Genomic DNA, 22,275 nt, shown 5'->3' with positions numbered 1-22,275 from the left:
TTCCACTAAACCCTACTGCTGGATTCAGGAGTCGAAGCAGAGGGGCTGTCTCGGGACATCAGAGGCTGACGGGTGCAATAGGACCCATGAGCCCCTTTGCCGGCACTGCTATCTTCTCTCCGTGCGACGCGTTGCTTCAAAAGTGAAACTCCACCGAAAACTCCCCCCCCGATGGCTCTGCTTGACCGTCTCTTCAGCGGTGGGGACAAAAAGGCATATGCTGCTTCTCGCCAGGCAGGGATGTTGCCTCTTGCAGTATTTCTGGGGCTGTTGTAATTTTAGGGGGGAGAGGTGCCGCGGCCGGTGAGCTCTGCTTGTGCAAGGGGCAGGGGCTGAAATCTCTTCTAGGGGCAGGAAAGCATCAGCCCCAAGTGAAAGGCACGAACCGGGTGAGGTTGAGGGGGGCCGAAGGCTGCGGTGATGCTAGCAGAGCCTGGGCCCAGTGGGGTGCTCCCACCGAGTCCACTGGGAGGGTTCAAGATCTTTTGGGGGGGCATAGCATGTGGGGGACCTTATTCTGAGTCCGTCTCATACAGCCCGCTTTCTGTTGCCAATGTGCAGTCACTGTTAATAGTAAAGGAGAAAACAGCGCTGGCTGAGACAGGAACCAAGCTGACTTCCAAGCTCTGCCACAGCCTCCTTGTGCGACCTTTGGCAAGTCACTTAATGGTGCTGTGCCCCTGAGTACAAACTAGGGAAATAACCCTTCTGCTCTCCTACCTTGCAGTCCTCTCATTGCTTCAGATGTTATGTTTTCCAGGGCAGGGACAGTCTCGTCGGGTGAGTATAGACAGGGCTCTGTGTGCCAGCCGGCCGGCCGGGATCTGGATTAGAGTCCCCAGGTGCCACCATCATTGAAATAATATGTAAATGCCAGTTCAGAAAGTCTGTGACCGATGCTGAGGATGATCATAGCCTATATTGCAGCAGTGCAGTGTCCGCCGTAGACACCAAATAGACGTATGCAGGGAGAGATGGAGCCCGAAGAGGTTAAATAATCTGGATTTCACTGTGTGGGTCCCCACATTATCATCCTTTCCGGGGTATTATTTTTGGTTGGGGCAAGATAAAAAGGAAAATATCATTTCTCCTGATCTAGGCACCCAAGTTTTTCCTCTCGTACAACTCATCACTGTGTTGTCTGCTCCCTTCATGTCTCCTGACGGATGGGTTTGAGGGGAGATGCGTTTCAGCTTAGTCCTTCGGTGCTGGTGCAGGTTACAGCTTCGCTCCCCTTTCCAGACACTTGATCAGATATCCAGGATGCAGAGGAGACAATCAATGAGCACGGGTCCTCAGATAAGGAGCTGGAAAATAGAAACAGGCTTGGGATCTGCCTGATGCTGACGGTAGCATGAAGGGGGGGCCTGGCGTTGCACTGCTGAAATATCCGTTCCCAGAGAGGCTGCCTTTGATAGACACATTTCGTTTAGAGGGGATTTGGTAACGAGCACAACCCCAGAGCTCAGCTTCTCCAAGCCTTCGGACCCAAAGCTGGCTCTGAGCCTTTCACAAGTAGGAGGGAAAGCAAAGGACTAAGTGTTTCATGTGCCACCTCTCTGCGTCCACGTGGGTCTGTGGATTGCCTTCAGGCATAAAGCTACTCGATGGTTAATCTTCAGCTCCCACCTGCCTGGGCCTGTTCCCATACAGCCGTCTTCAGCTTTCGGAGTAGTCCTGAGTTGAACCCTGCAGCCATCGTGCCAGCTTTTTGTTTCAATGAGGGCTCCATTAGGGTCAAGACTGTGACCCCCCCAGTCCAGGGCTGATCAAACCCATTTGAGGGTCTTTCACGTCCCTGAAGCACTTAAAGAAATGCATGTCCCCTCAGCAGGAGTAGCATTGGCCAGGTTAAAAGTTAGGAGTAAAATGCATCGGTGAGATGCTCTGGAATCAAGGGGTTAGACCTCGACTACTCTCCGGGGAGGTCTGTGCTGCAGTTGGGATAGGGGGCTCGCGTACCTGGAGCAATGGGGCTGTGCAAACACACATCCCGGGGACTCTGGTTGCTAAGCCAGGCTGAATTCTGCGCTGCCTTCCAGCCCCTGGGGCTTGTTTGCCCCAGCTGCGACCATCCCTGTGACGGCTGTTGCAGATAAACCTCGTCTCCGTATGACTCCTTCAGCACCAGTGTAGTCGGTGAAGCCCACGGGGTTACTCGTATGACATAATTCTTAGTGGGACTCTCCTAGTTCTCTTCTGTGGGGTTATTCATGTGACTAGAGACCTCTCCTGTGAGCCAGCATAGGCAGGATCAAGCTCGAAATGATAAGGTTTTGCAATGGTCCTGAACCTTGATCCTATTTAGATGAGTCGAGATGGCAAAAGGAGATGTTACACACTGCACTGAGACCATACTAAGAACACTTCAAACGCACGCATCCACACATTACAGCTCGTCAAATCATACTAAGCACCCTCTGAGCGCCTCAAAGTTACACCACTTCAGGTGAGGGGCAACTGGGTCTTGCTACCTGATTCAGTCTGCTCCACGAGGATAAAACAATCATTTGCGGTCTTCCAGCATCCCAGGATGCACTGCTCCCAGCGCCCTCCCCTCCCAAGTGTCCTGGCTCCTAGCCCCGCCCCTGCTCACCAGCCCTCTAGTGGCAAGTCAGAGCGGTGCAGGCAAGACACGGTATTAACCCTTAACACGCAGCTGCTCAGCACGTTTTAACTTCACCAACACTTAACATCCCACACATTTAGTGTGGTCTAGGCATAATGTGTATCTTCACCCTTCAGGCACACACCCCGGGGTAAAAAATACCAGTTTTGTCTGCCAGTGTAGTTCCCACTGAGATCAGGAGCAGACAGACATGCTGCTCTCCCAGGGCAGCTCCCACAAAAAGTGGTTTTTATAGCACCCTGCAACTTAGATGGTGGGAGACCAGGCTTGTCTTCTTTCAGCAAATGGCCGCAGACAGACGAAACATAAATCAGTTTAACTTATACCGGTAGCGTGCTACTCCTTATTCTTTCAGGGGTAATTCCCCACTTGGCAAACTCACCCTGGTTTAGGGATTTGCACTCTCTGTTTGCCTATTCTTGGCATCAGGGAAAATGTAGCATCTTTCCATGCCATTAGGTACCAAAATACCTTTGAAGACCTCTGCCCATGTCGGTATTTATCTACTCAGCACCAGACACGTTGCTAATAATCCATGTCGGTGTTATCTGCTTGCCGTTGTTGGTATCCAGGCGTTCCGGTTTCAGCCACATCTGCTCATAGTGAAGTCCGTGGGACTCCTGACGTGGTCAAAATATTTTGGGTCTCTTCTCAAAACCCATCCTTCTTGGGCAGAGGAGTGCTTGCATAGACCCAGCCCGTCTGCTCCAGTCACTTCTAGAGCTCCCTCCAGAAAATGAGCAAGACACAGCTCCTGGTCCGTGCAGAAGAAGACTTGTTCACTCGGTGCTATTTAAAATGAATACAGTTTAAATGCTCTAGTAAATTCTGAATATTTAATTGGCATGTATACAGTTGCTGGACAGCCAGGTTCTCAGGGGGTGGAAATCACGCCTAGACCCCAAGCCACAGCACAGCTTGGAGGACTTACACCAAAGGGCAAGCTGTGCATCGTGGGTAAATAGAGGCCTAAAAGTGCCACAAACCAAGTCAAACCATGATGCAGGAAAGACATTATTTAGCAGTTTCAAGTCCCATAATTAATCTCCCTTCATATACAATGTCACTAATTACTTGCAGAATGGGCTCATTCTCTTCCTACCGCTACTTCCAGGGACTCGTTATACTCAGCCAGACTTTTCTCCTATGGATGAGGAGAGAACTTGGAAAAGGATAGATGTCTTCTTCCAAGCTGGTGCTTTTAAACTTCTTGGGGAAGGGAAGAGTTGGCCTTGACATCAAGAGGTTCAATCCTGAGCAAGCAGCTAGGTTTGGATCCAGGGGCCAGTGAAGTCAAGGGAAAGGTGGTGGCTTTGCCTTGGGGAACTTGCTGTACTTCCCATTCTCCCCGCCCGGCCGGCCCCGCTCATTCACAGCACGCCGTTGTCCTTTCTCAATGAGCTGCGTCCCAGCCGAGCGGCACTGGAAGTGTTTGCAAGACAGGCAGCCATTCCAAGAAATAGCAGCTAATCCCTCGGAGACCGCAAGTCTCCCAGACAGACTCCTGCTCGGTTTCCCTGGAGCGCGTGCGTCTATCGGAGGAGTGCAGGGCCCTCCGTCGGCCTCATCTCATCTCCCACTCGCATCTGGCTGGTCATTTCGGCGGGCGTTTTTCAAAGGGGCTGGAATAACATAAGCACGACTTGCATTTCCGGCAGGGTGGAGCCGGGTGGAGACCTCATGTGCATACACGTGATGTTGGGGCATTGAATGGGGCAGAGCAGGGCACCTGATACCTTCCTCTAAAGTCCAACTTTCCCAGACCCGAGGAAGGACATTTCATAGCCAGGAACCTGTCTAATATCTCTCCCAGTGTTAGAGTTAGTCCAAAAAAGGGGTTGCCAAACAAGCCCAGCTTCTCCCATGTTCCCTGGACTATCACGGACGCAACACCACTGCAACCCTAGTCCAGAATAGTAACCGTCAGTCGTATTGAGCTGTATTTTCTGGATAACTGAGTATTTTTAAGAGTGCAAAACTGTGTATTTGTCCAGTGGGACAACATGCACTGTATTAGCATTCAATTTTGTCCAGGTTCACGGCAACATGTGAGCACAAGCAAAATCCAGATTCATTTTTACAAAGCAAATCAAATTGATTGTTCCTATTGGGACCATGACACAAAACTTTGCCCTCCGGGGACATAGATTGAAATCCAACCCTCGTAGGAAAGTCACTGGCAAAGTTAATTAAAAAAAAAAAAGCCACTTTTTTTAATAGGAAAGGCTTCAGATGTATTTATTTTTGTAATTCTCACAATGTTTTTTTTCCACAATGGAAGAAAATGTATGTAAAAATAATCAAAGCTTTCGGTAAAATTTAAGAATATGTTCAGTGGTTGTTTTCAGATAGAAAAAATCCCAACCCCATGATTTTTTAATGTTTTCTGTGTCCATTTTTTTGTTAGAAAGCCAAACGATTCTTGACCAAAATTCAAAAGCACGTATCGTGTCAAAAAGACTTTTTTTCCATAAAAAATGACAGAGTGCTTTTCTTTTTCTTCTCCAGCTTTTCTCCTTTCCTTTTTTCTTTCTCCAAGCCAGTCACTCCAGACATGTTCTTGGGAGGGGGTCAGGGGACTTCCTGCAGGGACCAAATTCACAGATTTTAAAAAAGCCCTTTGTGGGAAGGGGCCAAAAGCTGACGTCCCTTACTCATCTGTGCATTGAATTTCATCGTGTTATTTTCAGCTGGACAGAGTGGACATTAGTCTCTGGCCAGTATTGCATGCCTAATTCGCAGAGGTCATGATAACAGGGGCAGGGGCAGTCGAGATCCATGGAGACAAACCTACCTGTTACTCCAAGAGGACAGAGGTCAGGATAGAGCCGCTACAGGAACAGGGCCCTGGGAATACAGCACTAAAGCTGCTGTCTCCTACCTGCTGCATAGAAGGCATGTCTACACATGCATTTATGCCAGCTTAAAGTTACTGTGCAATAAGCAGGAATAGGCCAGCATCTACACATGCAGGCATTAAAGTGCAGTAATGCTGCATGTGGACTGACTTGGGACTAACTTTAGTGTTACTCCATAGTAATGCATCTACATGTGCATTACTGCACAGTAATTAATCAGGTGTAAATCTGATACCTGCATGATGCAGGTATCAAATTTACACCCAAGTCAGCATAAAGTGCCATATTTACTGCACAGTACAGGTGCACACGTGTAGATGTGCACCTGTACTACGCAGTAATTTCGGTTCCTGTGCAGTAAATGCGTCCATGTAGACACACCCAGAGAGAAGGCTCTGATCTCTGGAGTTGCCCATGTCCCCATTGCTGAGTTCTCCTTAAAACCAGCTACAAATCTCAGATTTTCCATCTCTGGCTAATAGCCCGCTGCACTTCTGAGAACCATCTTAAATTACAAGATCTTTCCATCAGCGCACAGCGTTGGCTGTAAGAACTATCTTATTAGTGTGAAACCATTTAAGTACGCCTTCAGTTATTCCTTTTCTTTGCCACTCTTCTTAGGCTGAGATAAGTGAAACAACAGTTCCTTACTTGATTTAATGTAATTAATTTTGACAGTAAAGCTGGTAGATGATCTGCTGTTATTATCCTAATATCCTTCTCCTACTTTGTAGCACTCAAGAGTATTAGTGAAGTTAGCAGCCGTAAGTAACACACGTCATGGACTGTCCCCAGATTTAAGATGAAATAACCAGCCTCTGTCAACTTGGGTAGACGAGCGGAGTAGACAGCTTCAATCCCCTCTTATCAGCGTCCACAAAGACATCAACAAATGGCACATCCTGCAACTTAGTACACTAATCTAGATGTGCTTTGCAAACGTTCAAGGGTGGCCACCAACAAGAAGAAACCAAAGAACAAGTAAATGTCCGAACACTTACAGATTGACCAAAATGAATCCCATGGGACAGGCCAGGCACCCACAGACAGCCCCTAGGAAAGTGGCTTGAGTCCCATGTGTAAATCCCTGATATAATGACATGTAACGATGCTTTCTAATGTGGCTGGCCACTCTGCCCTGCCTTCTTCTGGAGAAGACATCCAGTGGGTAGAACAGAGTCTAGCCTTGTATTTCCATGAAAGAAGTCTTTGATACTGGAGGAGTTGCTCCAGATTTCCATTGCTGTTCAAAACCTGGCCCCAAATGCAATAAATGGAAAGGGAAGCATAGAGAACAGAGCCTGTTCCCATCCGCTCTGCCCTTTACGTCAGGTCTGCTCGTTCTGCTTCCCAAGGCACACGCAAATGGTTCTTGCACGGGCAGAGGCAGCACCGCAGCAGGAAGAGGAGCTGCAGGAAGAGGTCTGATTTGCATTATTCACATCAGCAAAGGGGTCGGCTAAACGCTGGGTGCAAAACCCGTGTTGCTGGTGGCAAGGTGTGAAGCGCTAAAGTCACAGCCGAGCCTTCAAACCCCATGCTTCGTGGGCAGGGGCTGGTGGTGGGAGAGGAACGACTCAACATAAAGGGGACCCATTTCTTAAGAAAGCAGTGGGGGAGAAGAAGTGTGGACCCCAGGATGCGATTGCAGCAGGGTCACGCTACAGCCTACCACCTTGCTGTCAACATGACATATTTGTTTTTAGGGGGAAACCCTTTATTTTATCGGTGTGCAACTGGGACGAGTCACTCTGCTCAGTACATCATAGGCTCTTTGAGGCAGGGACGGTCTCTGGTGTGGTTTGCAATTGTATAATGTCTGGCATAATGCCCTGCAGCTGGCATTGCAATATTATTATTATTATCACTATTATTGTTGTTATTACTGTTATGATTGTTATTATCATTATCATTATGATTACTGTTATCATTTGTTTGTAACAGTGAGCAAGAACTAATAACTAATATAACTGCAATGATTAAGTATCATTAATAGCAGTTATGAATAGTGATTATTAAATTATTAACTTGATTATTTTTAATGATTAATCAAAATATTAATAATAGGCAAATCTGACTGTGTTCCTGTCATGCCTTTTTCACATCTTGGCCAGGCCTGACTCCAGCATCCTCTGTGCAGGGAGATGGTCTACACTTCACAGAGTATTTTCATTGATTTCCCTTTCCTCCCCCCATATTCAGCCTTTCTCAGGTTTTGTGCCTTGACCTCCTCATCATACCCCATTTTTAATAATAATAATAATAATGACAACGATGATGATGATGATGATTCATAGATGTGAGGGGCTGGAAGGGACCTCATGAGATGCTTGGGTCCAGCCCCCCTGCACTTGGGCAGGAAAGATCGCTGGGGATGATGATGGTAATAATAATAATAATGACAGTGATGATAATAATAATACCTAACTGCAAAGTAGCTGTCTGATTTCTGGCATTACCAAAAGTGCTAATATGTCTCTCTGCCCCATACGAGTTGTGTATTCGAAGCCAAGACAAAGCCTGTGGAGGGCCCACCCCAGAGCTGAATACACAGAATGGCTTTGGGGTGATATTTGGGAGCACAAGTCCCTGGCACATTACTTCCTACTGTTTCCCCAAGTGCTGTGAGAAGCCTCCCAGATCCCATCTAGCCTGTCACCCCCTAAAGTATTCATCTGTAAAGACAAGCACGAGGTCCCGTCATCACACACGGCAGAGGGACCCGGTGGGTCAGAAGCATTTTTAATCCGCGCGCTGCTAACGACGGATGCAGACTTGGTTACGTGCCGCGAGGTGGTGCACATTCTGCGGCTCTTTCTCTCCTGTGGCTTCAAGCCTGACTGCCTGTGCAGGTCTGTTGCACATCAGATATATTGTCATGCTAGCAACACTTTATATAACACAAAAAAGAAGCCCTCGGGAATGCACCCTGCAGCTGGGTCTATGGCTGAAGGTGCAAAATGCTGCCTTTAAAAAGAGGTCTGCAACAAGGATGTTGTATGACCCTGACGACTTCACTTTGAAGTTGGCAGTGGCTTTCCCAGGGAAATGGAGCTCAGAATTGCAGCCCCAATGATATGATATGAATGCAATGCTGCAGTATGTACCGGAGAGCTCCTCTGCGGTCATTAGCAGCAGGATTTACTGGACAAGAGTGTCCATCCGATTGGATAGGGTCTGGGAAGCTGAGCATCGTCCTTCTGTTTCCGGTGTCGTTGCTCAGCTCCTCGAATGATGCCCCATCTAGAACAAACCCCCTGCCCGGGTCACTAGAGCTCTTGGCAGCTGGAAGTGCAGATAGAGGCATTTGCCAATGAAAAGCTATTCAAGAAATAACAATTCAGGGGAACTAAACCTTTACCTAGGAGGTACCAGTTGTAACAAAATGTTCGCTGAGCAGTTTTCTTGAGTCTAGGAGAGGCTTTCTGGTTAAAAAGAGAGATGGCTAGGGAGAAGGTAGCAGATGAGGGCAATGCACTTTGCACCATCTTGGCTTGGAAGGCTTCTCCTCTCTGTCCCAGGCAACTGTTTGGACAGCAAATCTGACCGTGTTCCTGTTACGCCCTTTCCACTGCTTGGCCAGGCCTGAGTCCAGCAGCCCCTGTCCAGGGAGACTGTTGATTTCCCCCCCTTCCTTACTCAGCCTCTCTCATGCTTTGTGCCTTCACCCCCTCCTGCCCCATTTTTGATTAAGAAAATACAAACGTGCTCCTGAAAGCCACCTCTCAGCATCCGTCCACCTCCTCTTTCCAGAGCTGCCTTGTGCCAGGAGGCGCGTTCGGCAGCTGTTTCCAGGTGTCCGTCTCAGGTGCCGGCAGCTGCACGTTTGCAGTCGTGTCATGGGGATCGGCACCCCGCTGCCTGGACGGCAGAGCCAAAACCCTGCCTCCGCCGTCTCTCAAGCGTGCTGTAGATGCTACACGAACCTGCAGCCGGCTCCCAGACATCCAGACACCCCATTCCTGCACGCACACTGGCTCCTTGCACAGCCAGGGGGTTCCTAACCCACCTGGGCTTATGGACTGTGTTGTGTCCACACCCCCAAAGCATTGCACACGCTTTTCCCAAACACTTCTATCACAGGCTGCTTTGCAAACAACAGCCCTCCGGTATCAACAGACCAGGGGGACTTCTGCTTTATTGGACCGTTTTCTACATCTGCACTTTATTGCTGGGGTCTGAGACAGCTGCCATTTATAGTGCTCTATTGCTAAGCTGACTGTAATTGGGGAACATTGATTAGCTCTCAGTGATGCCTGGCTTAAGTGATTAGTGATTAATTCCTTCCATTGCTTTTTGGTTTTTCCCTTTTCCCTTCTCTCTCTCCCTCTGCAGGATATTTTCACGCCGGAATGCAAATTCAAGGAATCCGTCTTTGAAAACTACTACGTTATATATTCTTCCACGCTGTACCGGCAGCAGGAATCTGGACGTGCATGGTTCCTAGGGCTCAATAAAGAAGGTCAAATTATGAAGGGGAACCGGGTGAAAAAAACCAAACCCTCATCGCATTTTGTACCAAAACCCATTGAAGGTATGGGATATCCTCACGCCTTTTCTTCGCACGCAGGTGGGAGGTCCCAGGGTAGGAGGGATGGGGGGACACTGGAGCTGATGTGGATTCATAGAGGGTGGAGAGGGGGCAGAGGGTAGAGATCAGACCACGAGGCAGGAGTGATGGTTTGTTTGTTAAATGCTCTGTTTTTTGGTAGCGAGAGCCTTCATTTCCCTTTCCTGTAAGCTGACAGCATATCTGCAAAGGTGACTGTGCTTGTGGTTGTGAAAGGATGAACTCCCATCCCTAACTGGAGGAAGGGCGTGAGCAAGATAGAGGAGTTTCCATGGGCTTTTGCATCTCGGTCCAAGGTTCAGATAGAGCCTGTGTCAGAGGGGGCTGAAAGGTGGTGTTGTCTGCTGGTGTCTTGGGCCCGACACCCAGTCTGGGTGATGGGTCTCAGTCCCGTGCCCACCATGAGAGCCCGATGGCGATGCTGAACTACCCTCTGCAAGGAGCAGCCAGGCAGCCTAGAGTCGAAACACGTTGCTGGGAGAAGGGCTTTGTCCTTATGCAGCTGTCCCGTGGACACATGGAAAACTGCTTGCAGGGGTATTCATCCCCGTGCCTTTTACAGACCGGAAGCAACCCACCCCAGTGCTGTGCGGAAAGAGAGAGGGAAGTCAGAGAAGGGAGAGGTGTCAGCTGGTTAAACCAGTGCCACAGGAGCAAACCCCAAGCTCCGGTAGGGTGACTGCCTACAACGGCGGGGTGTCATTAGGGAGATTACTTTCACTAATGAGGATGGCAAAACAGAGCATGGGCTTTGAGCATCCAGCACCTGGGGGCTCAGAGCAACAGGTGCAAGGGCGTCTTTGTGTTGCTCCCAGAAAGCTTGTCCTTTGCAAGAAGGAGACAGCTGGCCTCTCCTAGAAAGGACCCGGCGCCTGTACCCAGATGAGACCTCCAGGTCCCTTCATGCAGGGGACTGAGGGAGACAAGTGACTTCTAGGCCATGCATAAGCACCTCTGTAGACCTCGCCCCACAGCTCTGCCCACGAGGTGACGAGTTGCAGAGCAGGAGGTAGGACCGAGGCCAGAGGCTGCTGCAATGCGTGGAGTGAGCTGCCACGTGGAGCCCCCAGGCCTAAGTGAGATGCTCAGGTTCATAGAAATCATAAAAAGCAAGGGCTGGAAGGGAGCTCAGGAGGTCACACCTTGTCCAGCCCCCTGCTCCAAGCAGGACCAGCCCCAACTCCATCATCCCAGCCAAGGCTTTGTTTACCCGGGTCTTAAGCACCTCCAAGGATGGAGATGCCACCACCTCTCTGGGTAACCCGTTCCACTGCTTCACCACCCTCCTCATGAGAATTATTTTTTCTTAATATCCAACCTAATCTTCCCTTGCTGCAACTTGAGCCCATTGCTCCTTGTCCTGTCATCTGCCCCCCCTGAGAGCATTGCAGGTTCCCAATGCAATGCATGGGAGGCGTCACTCGACTACGTGTGGGCTCCTGCATTTGAGTGGTCCAGCACTCAGATCTGCCCAGCTAGCCTGTAGGGGATGCTGAGGTAGAGGGCACGTCCGAACCATTCATTGGGTAGGGAGCGGATCTCCCCCATCCAACATGACACCCAAGCCACTAGAAGCATGCTATTCTCTACGAGAAAGGCAGAAGCACCAGTCTCTCCAGCTTTCTGACTCCAGCCTGATCACAAGGAGCTGCTAAATCCCCCCCTTCCCACCCAACACAGCTTCACATTTGCATTTCATGGGAGACCCTGTGCTAGGGGAGAAGACAGGGCGCGTGGCCCTTTAGTGTAGGCATACCGGTGCTTGGCGGGAGTCTTCCCCGAGCCCGCCTCCTCAGCTGGTTGAGCTGCTTATCTCCTCTGGCCCCTTTCTTTTCTACCTCCTCCCCTTCTGTTCTCACCCCATGTCCCAGCTGGGATGGGACTGGCTGAGGGGTGGAGTGCTTTTCAGCAGGGCCCGGCCTGTGTGTTCCCTCATTAGGGGTCCCTTTAAGTGTGGGATGCTCCACGTGTGGCCCAAGAGGTGCCTTCTGGAGGGGTTTGGATAGGATGCTGCCTCCTAGGCATGGAGGCAGAGGCAGCTGACCTGTGGCAGCCCCCTCATTACTGCAGAGCCTGCCGCCGCTTTCGTTCCCAAACCCCCACCGTTGCAGCCCGTTCTCCTGGTTGCAGCCGCCCCCGCGCAGTTCAGTCATCGCTGTCATGTAACTCCAAAGCGAGCGAGCTCTTTGAAACTTGGCAGCCAAATTAAGTTCTCCCCCCACCTCTTCCCTCCTCCAAGCTGCTTCCCAGCCAGCCTCGGTGAGCGCTGCCGCATCCCATCCTTGGCTGCCTCCCAAGCAAAGGCACGTGGCAGCTTCCCCGAGCACTCTGCTGTCTGGGGCTACAGAGGACCCGGCTCCCGAGCAAATGACATGAGTTGTAGGTAGCAGAGGGCTGCATGTGGAGGAGGAGGAGGAGGAGGAAGAGGGAGCTCAGGTCCATGTGACTTGCCTCTGCTGCATTCATCAAAGCCTGGGAGGGAAAGATGGTAAAGCAGAGAAGGCATTACCTTTTCTTAGTAACTGCTCTCTTTTCCTCAGCCCAAATGCAGCCCTAAGGAGCCCAAGCCACTCCTTGAGTGTCAAGACCTCCATGTCTTCATGCAGATGCAGCCACGCTGTGTGAACATCATAGATGGGCAAAAAACCAAAATACATTGCTGGAACTTTATATCCTGCTGGAAGATGTGGGTTGCCCGCCAGGGGCTGGAGGAGGATGGTTATAGGACAGCTTTCCACCCATACGGCTTCCTAAGCGCTCATCTATTACTCTGCTCTTCTTTCATATCTCTCCCTGTGTTCCCACACATCCCCCAGCACAATGGCATCCCCAGGACCTTTGGCCAGGGCTGTAATGAAAACAATCAGTTATACTAGCACCATCAGATAGGAAGAAGGCATGATCGGTGCCTAGAGGAGCTTACTTCTTCAATAGAAACAAAGCACGTGCAAAGGGAAGGAGGGAGCGTGGAGTACAGAAGTAGCAGGACTGAGCAGTTATGCCTGGCACAGGCCTTGTGAAGGACTTTTGTTCAGGTCGTGTGTGACTACAATGTGGCCGTGTCTACACAAGACGCTTCACTGCACAGTAAACTAACCTATGGCACAGTAAAGCATCACCGTTTACATGTGCAGGTGCTTACTGCGCAGTAAATTAATCCACTGCACAGTCAATTTGCTACCTGCATGTGCAGGTAGTAAATTTACTGCACAGTCAATTTACTGCACATTAAAGCCAAATAGCATGAATTGCACGTGCAGCTGCACCCTGTGTGTGCATGCACACAGGTTGTTATACGACCAAAATGAATGCACACGCAGTGAGATGTGGGGCCGGACGGACAAAATCGATGCTCAAAGCAGGGGGCGTGCTGAGCTGGAATTTGGCCCACCGGAGAAGAGAGGCTTCACAAGCTATATAGAGGCCTCATTTCCTCCGCCACTTCAAGGGCAGTGCCCTCGGGGGGAACACAGCAGCCGTGAGTAGTGCACAGTGAAGCTACCCAGCGGCTCAGTTTAAACAGGACCAAAGAAAGGTCCTGAAAGCAGACAGCCCAGCTCTTTTTTAGCTCACCGCCACGGAAAACGTGTTTCTTCCCTTCAAGTGGTAAAGCTGTCGCTTCTGGATCAGGAGGTCTTAAGTTCAAGTACCAACAATGCAGCAACTCCAAAAGGCAAAATGTCTCCACTTAGGATGGGGGTGGGTTTCAGATGCATAAAAACCCGGCAATTTGATATTGCTGCAGAGTTCTTTGACGTCTCATAAAATGCAGTTACTTTTGGATCCTTCTGCATGCAAGGAAGTAGAGGGGAGCTGCTGTTCTTTTGGGGCTTAGCTCTTCGGGGTTTGCTCTTCGCAAACACTATTGCATGCACTGAAATCCCAAAAACCGTACTACGTAATAGCAGGGGAAGTTCAGCACCTTGTCTCTCTGGGCCCTGGCCAAGCACAGGAGAACGGTCTGAGTGGCAGTCGTAACTCATGCACTACAAGGTGCCAGCTCTGATGAGTACAGAAACCCACACACTTCTACCATTTCCCTTCGTATTTTTATTTCTCTTCATCATGGCTCAAGCCAAACAAAGCTTGACACGACTACTCTACTGTGCAGTAAAGCATCACCGTTTACACGTGCAGGCGCTTACTAGGTGCATCTACATGAGACACCTAATGCGTAGTAGCCTAATAACACTGCTCAGTAGCATCCCAGGCAACAACCATGCTAATACGCTGCTGTGCAGTAGTAGGAGGCTACTGCTCAGTAAGCGTCACTAAAAAACCTGTGCCAGCGCTACTGCACAGTAACTCTAGTTACTGCACGTTTAGTTAGTACTGCATTAAGCAGGTACTAAAATAGGCAGCAACTTCTGCACATCAATGAACATGTAGACGTGCCTACTGTGCAGTAAATAAGTCTACTGCGCTGTAAACATACTGTTCAGTGGAGCCAAATAGTATTAATTGCACGTGTAAATGCACCCACTGTTGAGCAAACCTTTCCCTTAGCTTTAGCTGCACCTCACCATGTTCCTAGTCTAGACAGGGCCCCAGAGGGAAGGATTTGGCATGCAGTCTCTCCCAGGCTTGCTTGGCTATTTTTCCCCCAAAGTCCTGATCCTCTTGCTAGATCCCAAACGGAGAAGGCAGATCCCTGTAAGCATGTGCTGCCCAGCTTCTTAGTGATAACCGTTCAATCTCCTGCCTGACCCTATTGCCATTACTGTACACTTGGCAGCTTCCCCTGCTCTTAGCTACCGAAGAGACAGCTTCTGGGGATGTACCGGCTGGCATTTCCTACTGGTCCTTACTGATTTTATAATTATCCCAGACAGAAAAAAGTTGGGGGGCCTGACTCCCTGCCCCTATCACTTGCGTTGAGACAATGAAGTCTCTTCAGTGGAGCCTTAAATGAAAGGGACTCTTGCTTCTCACTGCTGGTTTGCAGACTGATGGCTTTCTTCCCATGAGAGGATCCCAGCTCACGCTGCATTTGTAGTTGCCAGGTTCAAGGCCCCGTTAAAGGAAAGGTGCAGGAGTTCCTGGCAGGGGGGATGCCATCAAAGTTGGCTTCCTGGTGGGGAAGGATAGTTGTAAAATGGGGCAGCCCCACAGCGGATGGCTAGGTAGCTCCAAAGGACAGCGGGGAGGAGGAAGGCCATGCCTGTTTCTCTCTATACACCAGACCACAGCCCCCTCTCATAAGCAGTGGTGGCTTATGAGCTAGACACCAAGGCTCCCAAGGGCCTCTTTGTCCTCTTTGCTGCCTCCAACCCTTGCAGAAAAGCCCCGGGACTGCAAGTCGGGGGCCAGGGAAATGAAAACCTTTTGTTTCCACGTGTTAAGAAATGAAAACCGATCTAGTGGATTCCCAAAGCCCAATGTCTCTGGTGAATGAAGGGACTTCTCCAGGCACAGTTCTGCACCGGGGTGTGAAGTGTAGAGCAGGCAACCCCCCTCGTCCCCCTTCCAGGCACGTTTTGTGTCGGAGGTTTTGTGTGTTTGCCCATCAGTGTGTGCCCCCATCTCTGCCCTGCAGTCCAGGTGTGTTCATTTTATGGAGTGCAAAGCACCCCCGTTTCTCACTGACGGTAGGGAAAGAGCCCTCGAAACATTGCACACATCCTTCTCCAACCCACGTTGCATGCACAGAAATGGTGATGTGTAGATTTGGCTGTCGTATGTGGTGGCAGGGGGACAGCATAGAAATAGGGTTTCTTGCTGAATCGTAGGAAATTCAGGTTGAAGAGACCTCAGGAGATCACATCTAGTCCAACCCCTTGTTCCAAGCAGGACCAGCTCCAACTGCATCATCCTAACACCTCCAAGGATGGAAATCCATCTTTCATGCACTGCGGTAGCTCTGACATTATTCTTCCTCTCGGAGAGCTGGTATTCCCTTCCCTCCCCTCCCTCTTATCATAATCCTAGAAATGAGAAGGTCCTGCACCATCTTGCATTAGAGCATGTTTAATTCCTCGCAGTGTTTCCCCACGGTGTGTCTGCTGTCTGGCTTCTGACCACTAGCCACCGTGCCCAAAAAGGATGGAGATGCACTCACAACAGCTCCAGGATGCTCCTGGGGTCCTGGGGTGTACTCACAACAGCTCCAGGGTGCTCCTGGGGTCCTGGGGATGCCCCTGCCTGCTGTGAAGTACTACCCAAGGGGCAGAGGGGCAAGAAGGAGGCAACTGCTGAGCCCCCAACCCTCTCCCCTCCAGCATGAGCCCATGAGACCCAAGCTATGGAGAACCAAACCCCGGGGCAGCTGTGGTCCCCCACCAGACCTGTCGTGCATGCCCCATGCTGCGCATCAAGGGAGCCGGAGGCTTTGCAAGCCTGTGAGGGTAGTGTCTGCTCAAAGCTGCTCCTGTTGTTGCTGGCTTCCAAAACACTGTTTTGGGCAGCTCACAGCATGCCAGCAAAGCAAGGTTGCATGCTGTGCAGGGGTTGCATCGCCTCCCTGAGTCCAGGGCTGGGAGAAACGGGAGTGGCAGCATCTGGTATGGTTGTCTGTAGTGTGTCCCCCGCAGTCTGGCACATCGTTGACTGCCCCCTCCAAATCCACCCCATCCCACCTCCAGAGCTGGTTCTCTGCGCGCCACTGGACAGGGAGAAAACTCATCACCAGAGAGACATGCCTCCCCCACCACACACCCGTCTCCTCTTCATGGGGCTGGCACTTGGACAGGAGAGGGGTTTGACCCCCGTGGCTGGCCTCTACATTTGTGGGCATCGCTGTTCAGTGGGTGCATTAGGATGTGCATGTTGATTCGAGTCTAGGACACAGGTTCTGAGTGAATCCTTGGCTCACTGATACTAAAGACCGTGTGTGTGGGTAGGTAGGTGCTCAGTTGTATGGCCCCATAAGTCTGGATCAGTGGAAAGCTGGCTCCTGAGCATGGGAACAGCCCATGCTCAGACCTGGGGGAGAGCCCGGACCCCCTGCCCTGTGATAGCCAAGCTCCTGCAGTCAGGGCTGAGCAATGCTGCAATGCAATGCCGTCTAGAAAGCCAACCTGCAAGTGCCCAAGCTAGCACCAGGGGTGTTGGTTGTAGCCGTGTTGGTCTAAGGACACAGGAAGACATGGTCTATCTTTTATCAGGCCAACTGTAGTTGGAAAAATTCTTCTTTGCAAACTTTTGGGTACAAACCCCCTTCTTCAGGCAGCAGGCACCTGTGTTTTTTAATCTCAGCTATTTTCCTGATGGGGGTCATCATCCCCCACCCCAGCTGTACACAGCTCAGCTGCCGGTAGATCCCTGATACGCATGTTTTCCTAGGCAGGTGTGTTGGATATCCCTGTCTGAGAACCAGCTGATGTGTAAAACGCGGTCCCCATCTCCACCGGCAGTGTTTTGGCTCGGTGGCGAGGTTTCCAGCTAGGGCTGTGTCATCCGCCAAACACACACGGCTGCCGGGCGTAGGGCTGAATCACGCCGCTCACAACGAGCTGTCAGCCGCTGTGACGATGGTATTAGAAAGAGTTTGGTTCAGCGTTGACCAACCTGGTGGGAATCCCCCACGACGGCTCGCTGGCCCGTCGCTGGTCTTGGTGCGTGTCGCAAGTTATTGAACTGGACGCCGGGGTCAGCGACCGTGGCCTGTATTGGACAGCAGGTCGGGCTTGGTCCCTTCTAGCTCTGCCAGTCTACAAATGTGAGCGCTTCCCGTCTAGATGCATGCCGCTTGCTTACGCCAACTCACTGAATCTGCATAACGCAGCTGCGTGGGAACAGGCCGCGTTGCTCTGTGTATAAATATTGTGGAGGCTGGGATTGCGAGCATGGGATAACTCTTCCAAGTCCAAACGCCCCGCGCCGCTCTACCCTCCTCTGTGATCTGCTCCCTCGTGTTTTGCACTGCTTCTGCGAAAGGCACAGTACGTCTGCTTTGCTCCTCTCTGCTTTTGTTCAGTGTCCCTGCCTGGCTCGTTTGCTACTTCAGTGCATGGACTTCTTAATTAGTTTGAGCTGTGTGTCCTGTCTAATTGTGTGCTGCTTGATTGGTATTCGTGATGTGGATTTGCAAGGCCAAGGACTGGGTCTGGATGCTCACCGTGGTGGAGAACCAACCCATGGGGGTCAGTAGGATTTTCAGGACACGTCCCATTGACCTCCCTGCTGCAGTGAAGTTTCTCGGTGAATTGTGGGCGAGCACGTGCATCCTTCTGGGCACGCAGGCAGAATTGTGGGAAGGCAAAGGAGGACTGTCAAGACTTGCAGGACTCGCTGCTGCCAGGACTAGAGGGAATCTGGGGCTTCCCTTTGTTCCTGTGGTTTGTTTGCCAAGCAGACGAGGTGCAGTGTAGTGCCCAGGCTGGGAGCTTAGGATGCTTGGATTTTATTCAGCATCAATTCAAGATAAGCAGGTCATTCATTCTCTTTCCTTTTGTATTTCCCGTTGAGAACAGCCTTACCCGCGGTACTTTACTATTCAGTACAGGCCTCGCTGGGGTGTCGTGAGGCTCAGTTAGAGTGTGCAATTAAAGTGCTTTGAGAGGCTTGGATGGCAGGCTTGCTATATGGGCAAATTAATGTTTTTCATTGCTGAGATATTCTGTGCAATATCGCCTATATTGCTCCGCACTTGACTGCACTTTATTGCCGCCCTACATTATTCTGCATTACTATAAATGTTGTTGTAGATGAGAGTGAAATGCTGAGCAATTGCAACATTTTCGATCTGGCTCTAATTGCTGAGATTTATTTGGAAATCAGGGCAAGGCTACCAGCATCCAGGGGAGATGCACTTTGCCGTAGGTGGTTCCCCCCCTCTCCCCCTCCCCCAATTTATTCACATCATTTAGACTGGAATTGTTTAATTTTTGCTCCGACGTGCTCTCGTTGAGGAACCAGAACCAAACTATGATGGGCTTGATTCTCCCCGCTCAGCCGTGCTGTAATAGCCCAGCAAACCATGTTGTATTAGGCCCCTCTGAGGGACCACTGCCAGGATTGTAAGGGTCAGCTTTGCTACCTGGCCCCATCCCTAGTTCTCATTTCCAGCACATTTGCCCGTGAGAAGGGTCAGGATTTGGATGGATGGTCCAGAAGGCCCTATTTGAAATGGGAGCCCCGAAGTTTCTCCTGATGGGGTCAAGCAGAGACCCTCATGCAACAGCCGCGGTTGCAGGCAGATGGCCTGAGCTAGCCCTGGCTAAGGCTCGAGTGGATGGGAAGCTGCATGCAAACAGGTGCATTGGGAGGGACAGGCAGGGGAAACACCTCCTTGCTCTCTCCAGCTGCATGTCCAGCAGTGAGAAAGCAGAGCGGGCTCCATCCTGTGTCACATCACGCCTGAATGGCCCTGCAGCGCTGGGACCTTCCTCGCCATTCAGGGTTTGACTCCCAGCACACATGCATGCACGTGCCGCTGCGTGTGCTCGGTAGCACTGTGCTCTGGCTGGGTGGGTGCATGCATAACGCTGGGCAAGGACCCCAATGCGGGCAGAGCAGCAGCCTTTTCACTGTGCAGCCAGTAGCCTCGCATTTAGGACCAGGGAGCTGGACACTAGGGATGACTTAGCTGGGAGAGACCAGGTCAGCCCTTACTCCCTTTAGAGGAGTGAAGGCTTCAAAGGCTGCAGCTGCCAGCTCAGGCAGAAAGGACCGTGAGTAATGGGACAAACCGGGATTTTCTGTGCAAGTGATGTGCATGTACGTAGGGAGGGAGATGGGGGCAGGGGGAAGGCTGGGAAACCCAATCCTTCATACAAATGATGGACAAAGAGCCCAGTCTCTCTAGCAGCACGTGAGCTAACTGTTGCCCTTTCCATCCACAGTGTGCATGTACAGGGAGCCATCGCTGCATGAAATCGGAGAGAAACAAGGACGCTCAAGGAAAAGTTCAGGGACACCAACTATGAACGGAGGCAAAGTCGTGAACCAAGACTCGACATAGCTGCAAAACACCCCCCTCGCCCCCACTTCCCGTCGTCCCCCTCCCGCCCACCTGCCCACCCCACCCGGTGAAACCACACGAGACCACCACAAACTGAGCAAGGCAGGACCTACCAGTAGCGGCTAGGATTCTGAACTCAAAATCTTTTGTTGAGTAGGATGAGGAAAACGACCCCCAAATCTTGCCTGTCGCAACGTTTTAGAAAAACAAAACACACCAAAAAACCCCCAAAACAAAACAAAAAACCCCCCAAAAAAGTGAAGAGAAAAAAAAATGATTTAAATCAGGACTCCATTAACATTTGCAAAAGCAAACTCTTTGCTCTGTGATCAAAAAGGGGAAAAAAAAACTCATCTCTGCATAATAATACTACTATGACAACTAATAAAGTAATAAACACTAACGACAACAGTACTACTGCTACTAATAAAGATGTTACCTTTAAAAATAAAACAGAGCTTTTGGAAAATTGAACTTGGCGAGCAATGTGCTGGGAGCCGGCGAGACGAAAGGGTGCGCTCTCTGTGCTTTCGTGTTGTTCTTCCACTTCCCGCTCGCATCCGGGGAGGCTTGTCGGGCAGGAAAGGCAGGGATGGCATGGATGCTGAATTAAATAAATGACCTAGGGTGCTGGCCCTTGCAGACTGGGAACCAGCTGCATTTGGCTTCTCCATCCGCGCTAGAACAGCATCCTTGGGTGATGGTGGCATGACTGGCGCATGCCTGAGCTGGGTCTACATCTTGTGTCCTTTCCTTCCCTTTTATTTTTCCATGGTTAGCTGCCAGGGGAGTTTCATAAATAGGCTTTTGCACCTTGCAAGGTGAATTGGTTAATTCATTAGGGGCTTAGGATGCTGGGACATGAGGTTTTACTAATGTGCAACGAGAGGGGAATAAAGCTACCGAAACACCTGCAGTCAGGCAGGAAGGATGGAGAGTTCATTGCACGAGGGCCTGGTGTGTGCACGGGAGAGGAGCAAGGCTGCTGGGGGCAGCGAGAGGAGGAGGAGGAGTGTGCAGGGTGCGTGTGCGAGACTAGATGGCTTTCTTTACCACTTCACTTGCAGCTCGGCCACTTTCCAGCCCCGCTGTGTTTTTCATGCGCACGTATTCATGTACCAAGTGGCGATGCCCTCTTACCCTAGCTGAGCCTGGTTTAGGATGAGAGTCCCGGAGAAATATCCCCGTACCCCGTCTCCCTGTGCACAGGCAGGCAGCAAGGTGGGCAATGTGTGGTCTCCACACGGCTCCTCTCTGGGTTTGCTGCGGGAGAGCCCTTTCCCTGGAGGAAACAAAGCCCCAGCTCTGTAGGACCCATGAGGGCAGGGGAGCAGCGTTTGCATCTCCTCCACAGCAGCTCAGCTCTTCCCTCGGCTCTGCACAGGAATCCCGCGCTGGGGGCTCCAGTCCTGCAAGCACCGCTCCCCATCGCTGCCCACTGACACCCCGTCTCAATCCATGCCCATCACCAGGGCATCTGGCCTCTTCCCAGAGTTGGGCCTAGCGGCATTAGCAGCACCTCTGGCGCTGCAGTAGGAATATATCTAGCGTCCCGGGAAGCCATGGCTTTGGTTTGCTTCTTCAGCTTCTCAGGCTCCATCCAGCTGCTTCTGCTGCCTGCCACGGCCAAGGCGGGCCCAGCACTCAAGGACGAGGAGAGTAGGAAATTCATGGCGGCGAGGGTCTGGGCAGAGGCAGACGTGGCGTTAAGGCTACACACGGGAAAAGTCCTCTAAGTCATGAAACCCATCGTTGCAAAGCTTTCTGGTGCCTGAAATCCAATAGAGACCAGTACAATAACTGCTGCATCCCTGGCCCTGGTGCAGCTGGGCTGTGATCGCAGGCGGAGCTGACTGCACTTCGCTTCGGGTGTTAAGCAAGCTGGCAGAAGAACACCAACCGGTGTGAAAACAGAATGAAACGCACGCACATATACACACATGCATATGCGTGCACACATGCATGCATGCATGAGGTTGGTTCCTGGACTCCACAAGTAAGAAAGCACACGCTAAAACAAATGCCAGAGGCTACGGAGGACGCTGCGTTTCCACGGGAAGAGACGTGCTGGAGCCTGTTCACACCCTGTTTGGGAAAGCTGAAGCCTGGCAATAAAGCCCCACTTTTCCGGTGTCGCTGCTGCCTGGGATGCTGTTGTCTTCCCTGCCTGCCCCTGCACGGGCTGAGGTAGCGCCTGGAGAGCGAGCCGTGGCTAGCCAAGCATCCCTGCAGCTTTGAGCTGCTTCAGTTCGACGCTTCCTAAGTTACTCTTCCAAGAGGTGATCAGGGCTGGATTGCCGAGGCAATGATGGTTTCT

General features: G+C 51.0%; 1 protein-coding gene across 6 annotated transcripts in view; it reads left to right on the top strand.

Moving 5' to 3' along the window:
• Positions 1–20,432, top strand: part of FGF12 (fibroblast growth factor 12) — a 285,542-nt gene extending 265,110 nt beyond the window's left edge. For all 6 annotated transcript variants that reach the window (XM_019499059.2, XM_019499064.2, XM_019499060.2 and 3 more), the window contains exons 4-5: positions 9,823–10,021; positions 19,840–20,432. In XM_019499059.2, the coding sequence (XP_019354604.2) occupies positions 9,823–10,021; positions 19,840–19,958 (318 nt within the window). In that variant the 3' untranslated portion in view covers positions 19,959–20,432. The remainder of the gene's footprint in view (positions 1–9,822; positions 10,022–19,839) is intronic.
• The last annotated feature ends 1,843 nt before the right edge of the window (positions 20,433–22,275 follow it).

Source organism: Alligator mississippiensis, chromosome 7, assembly GCF_030867095.1.
Source record: "Alligator mississippiensis isolate rAllMis1 chromosome 7, rAllMis1, whole genome shotgun sequence".
Classification (NCBI taxonomy): Eukaryota; Metazoa; Chordata; order Crocodylia; family Alligatoridae; genus Alligator; species Alligator mississippiensis.
Note: the sequence above shows the minus strand (reverse complement) of the source record. Positions and strands in the feature narration are given on the sequence as shown.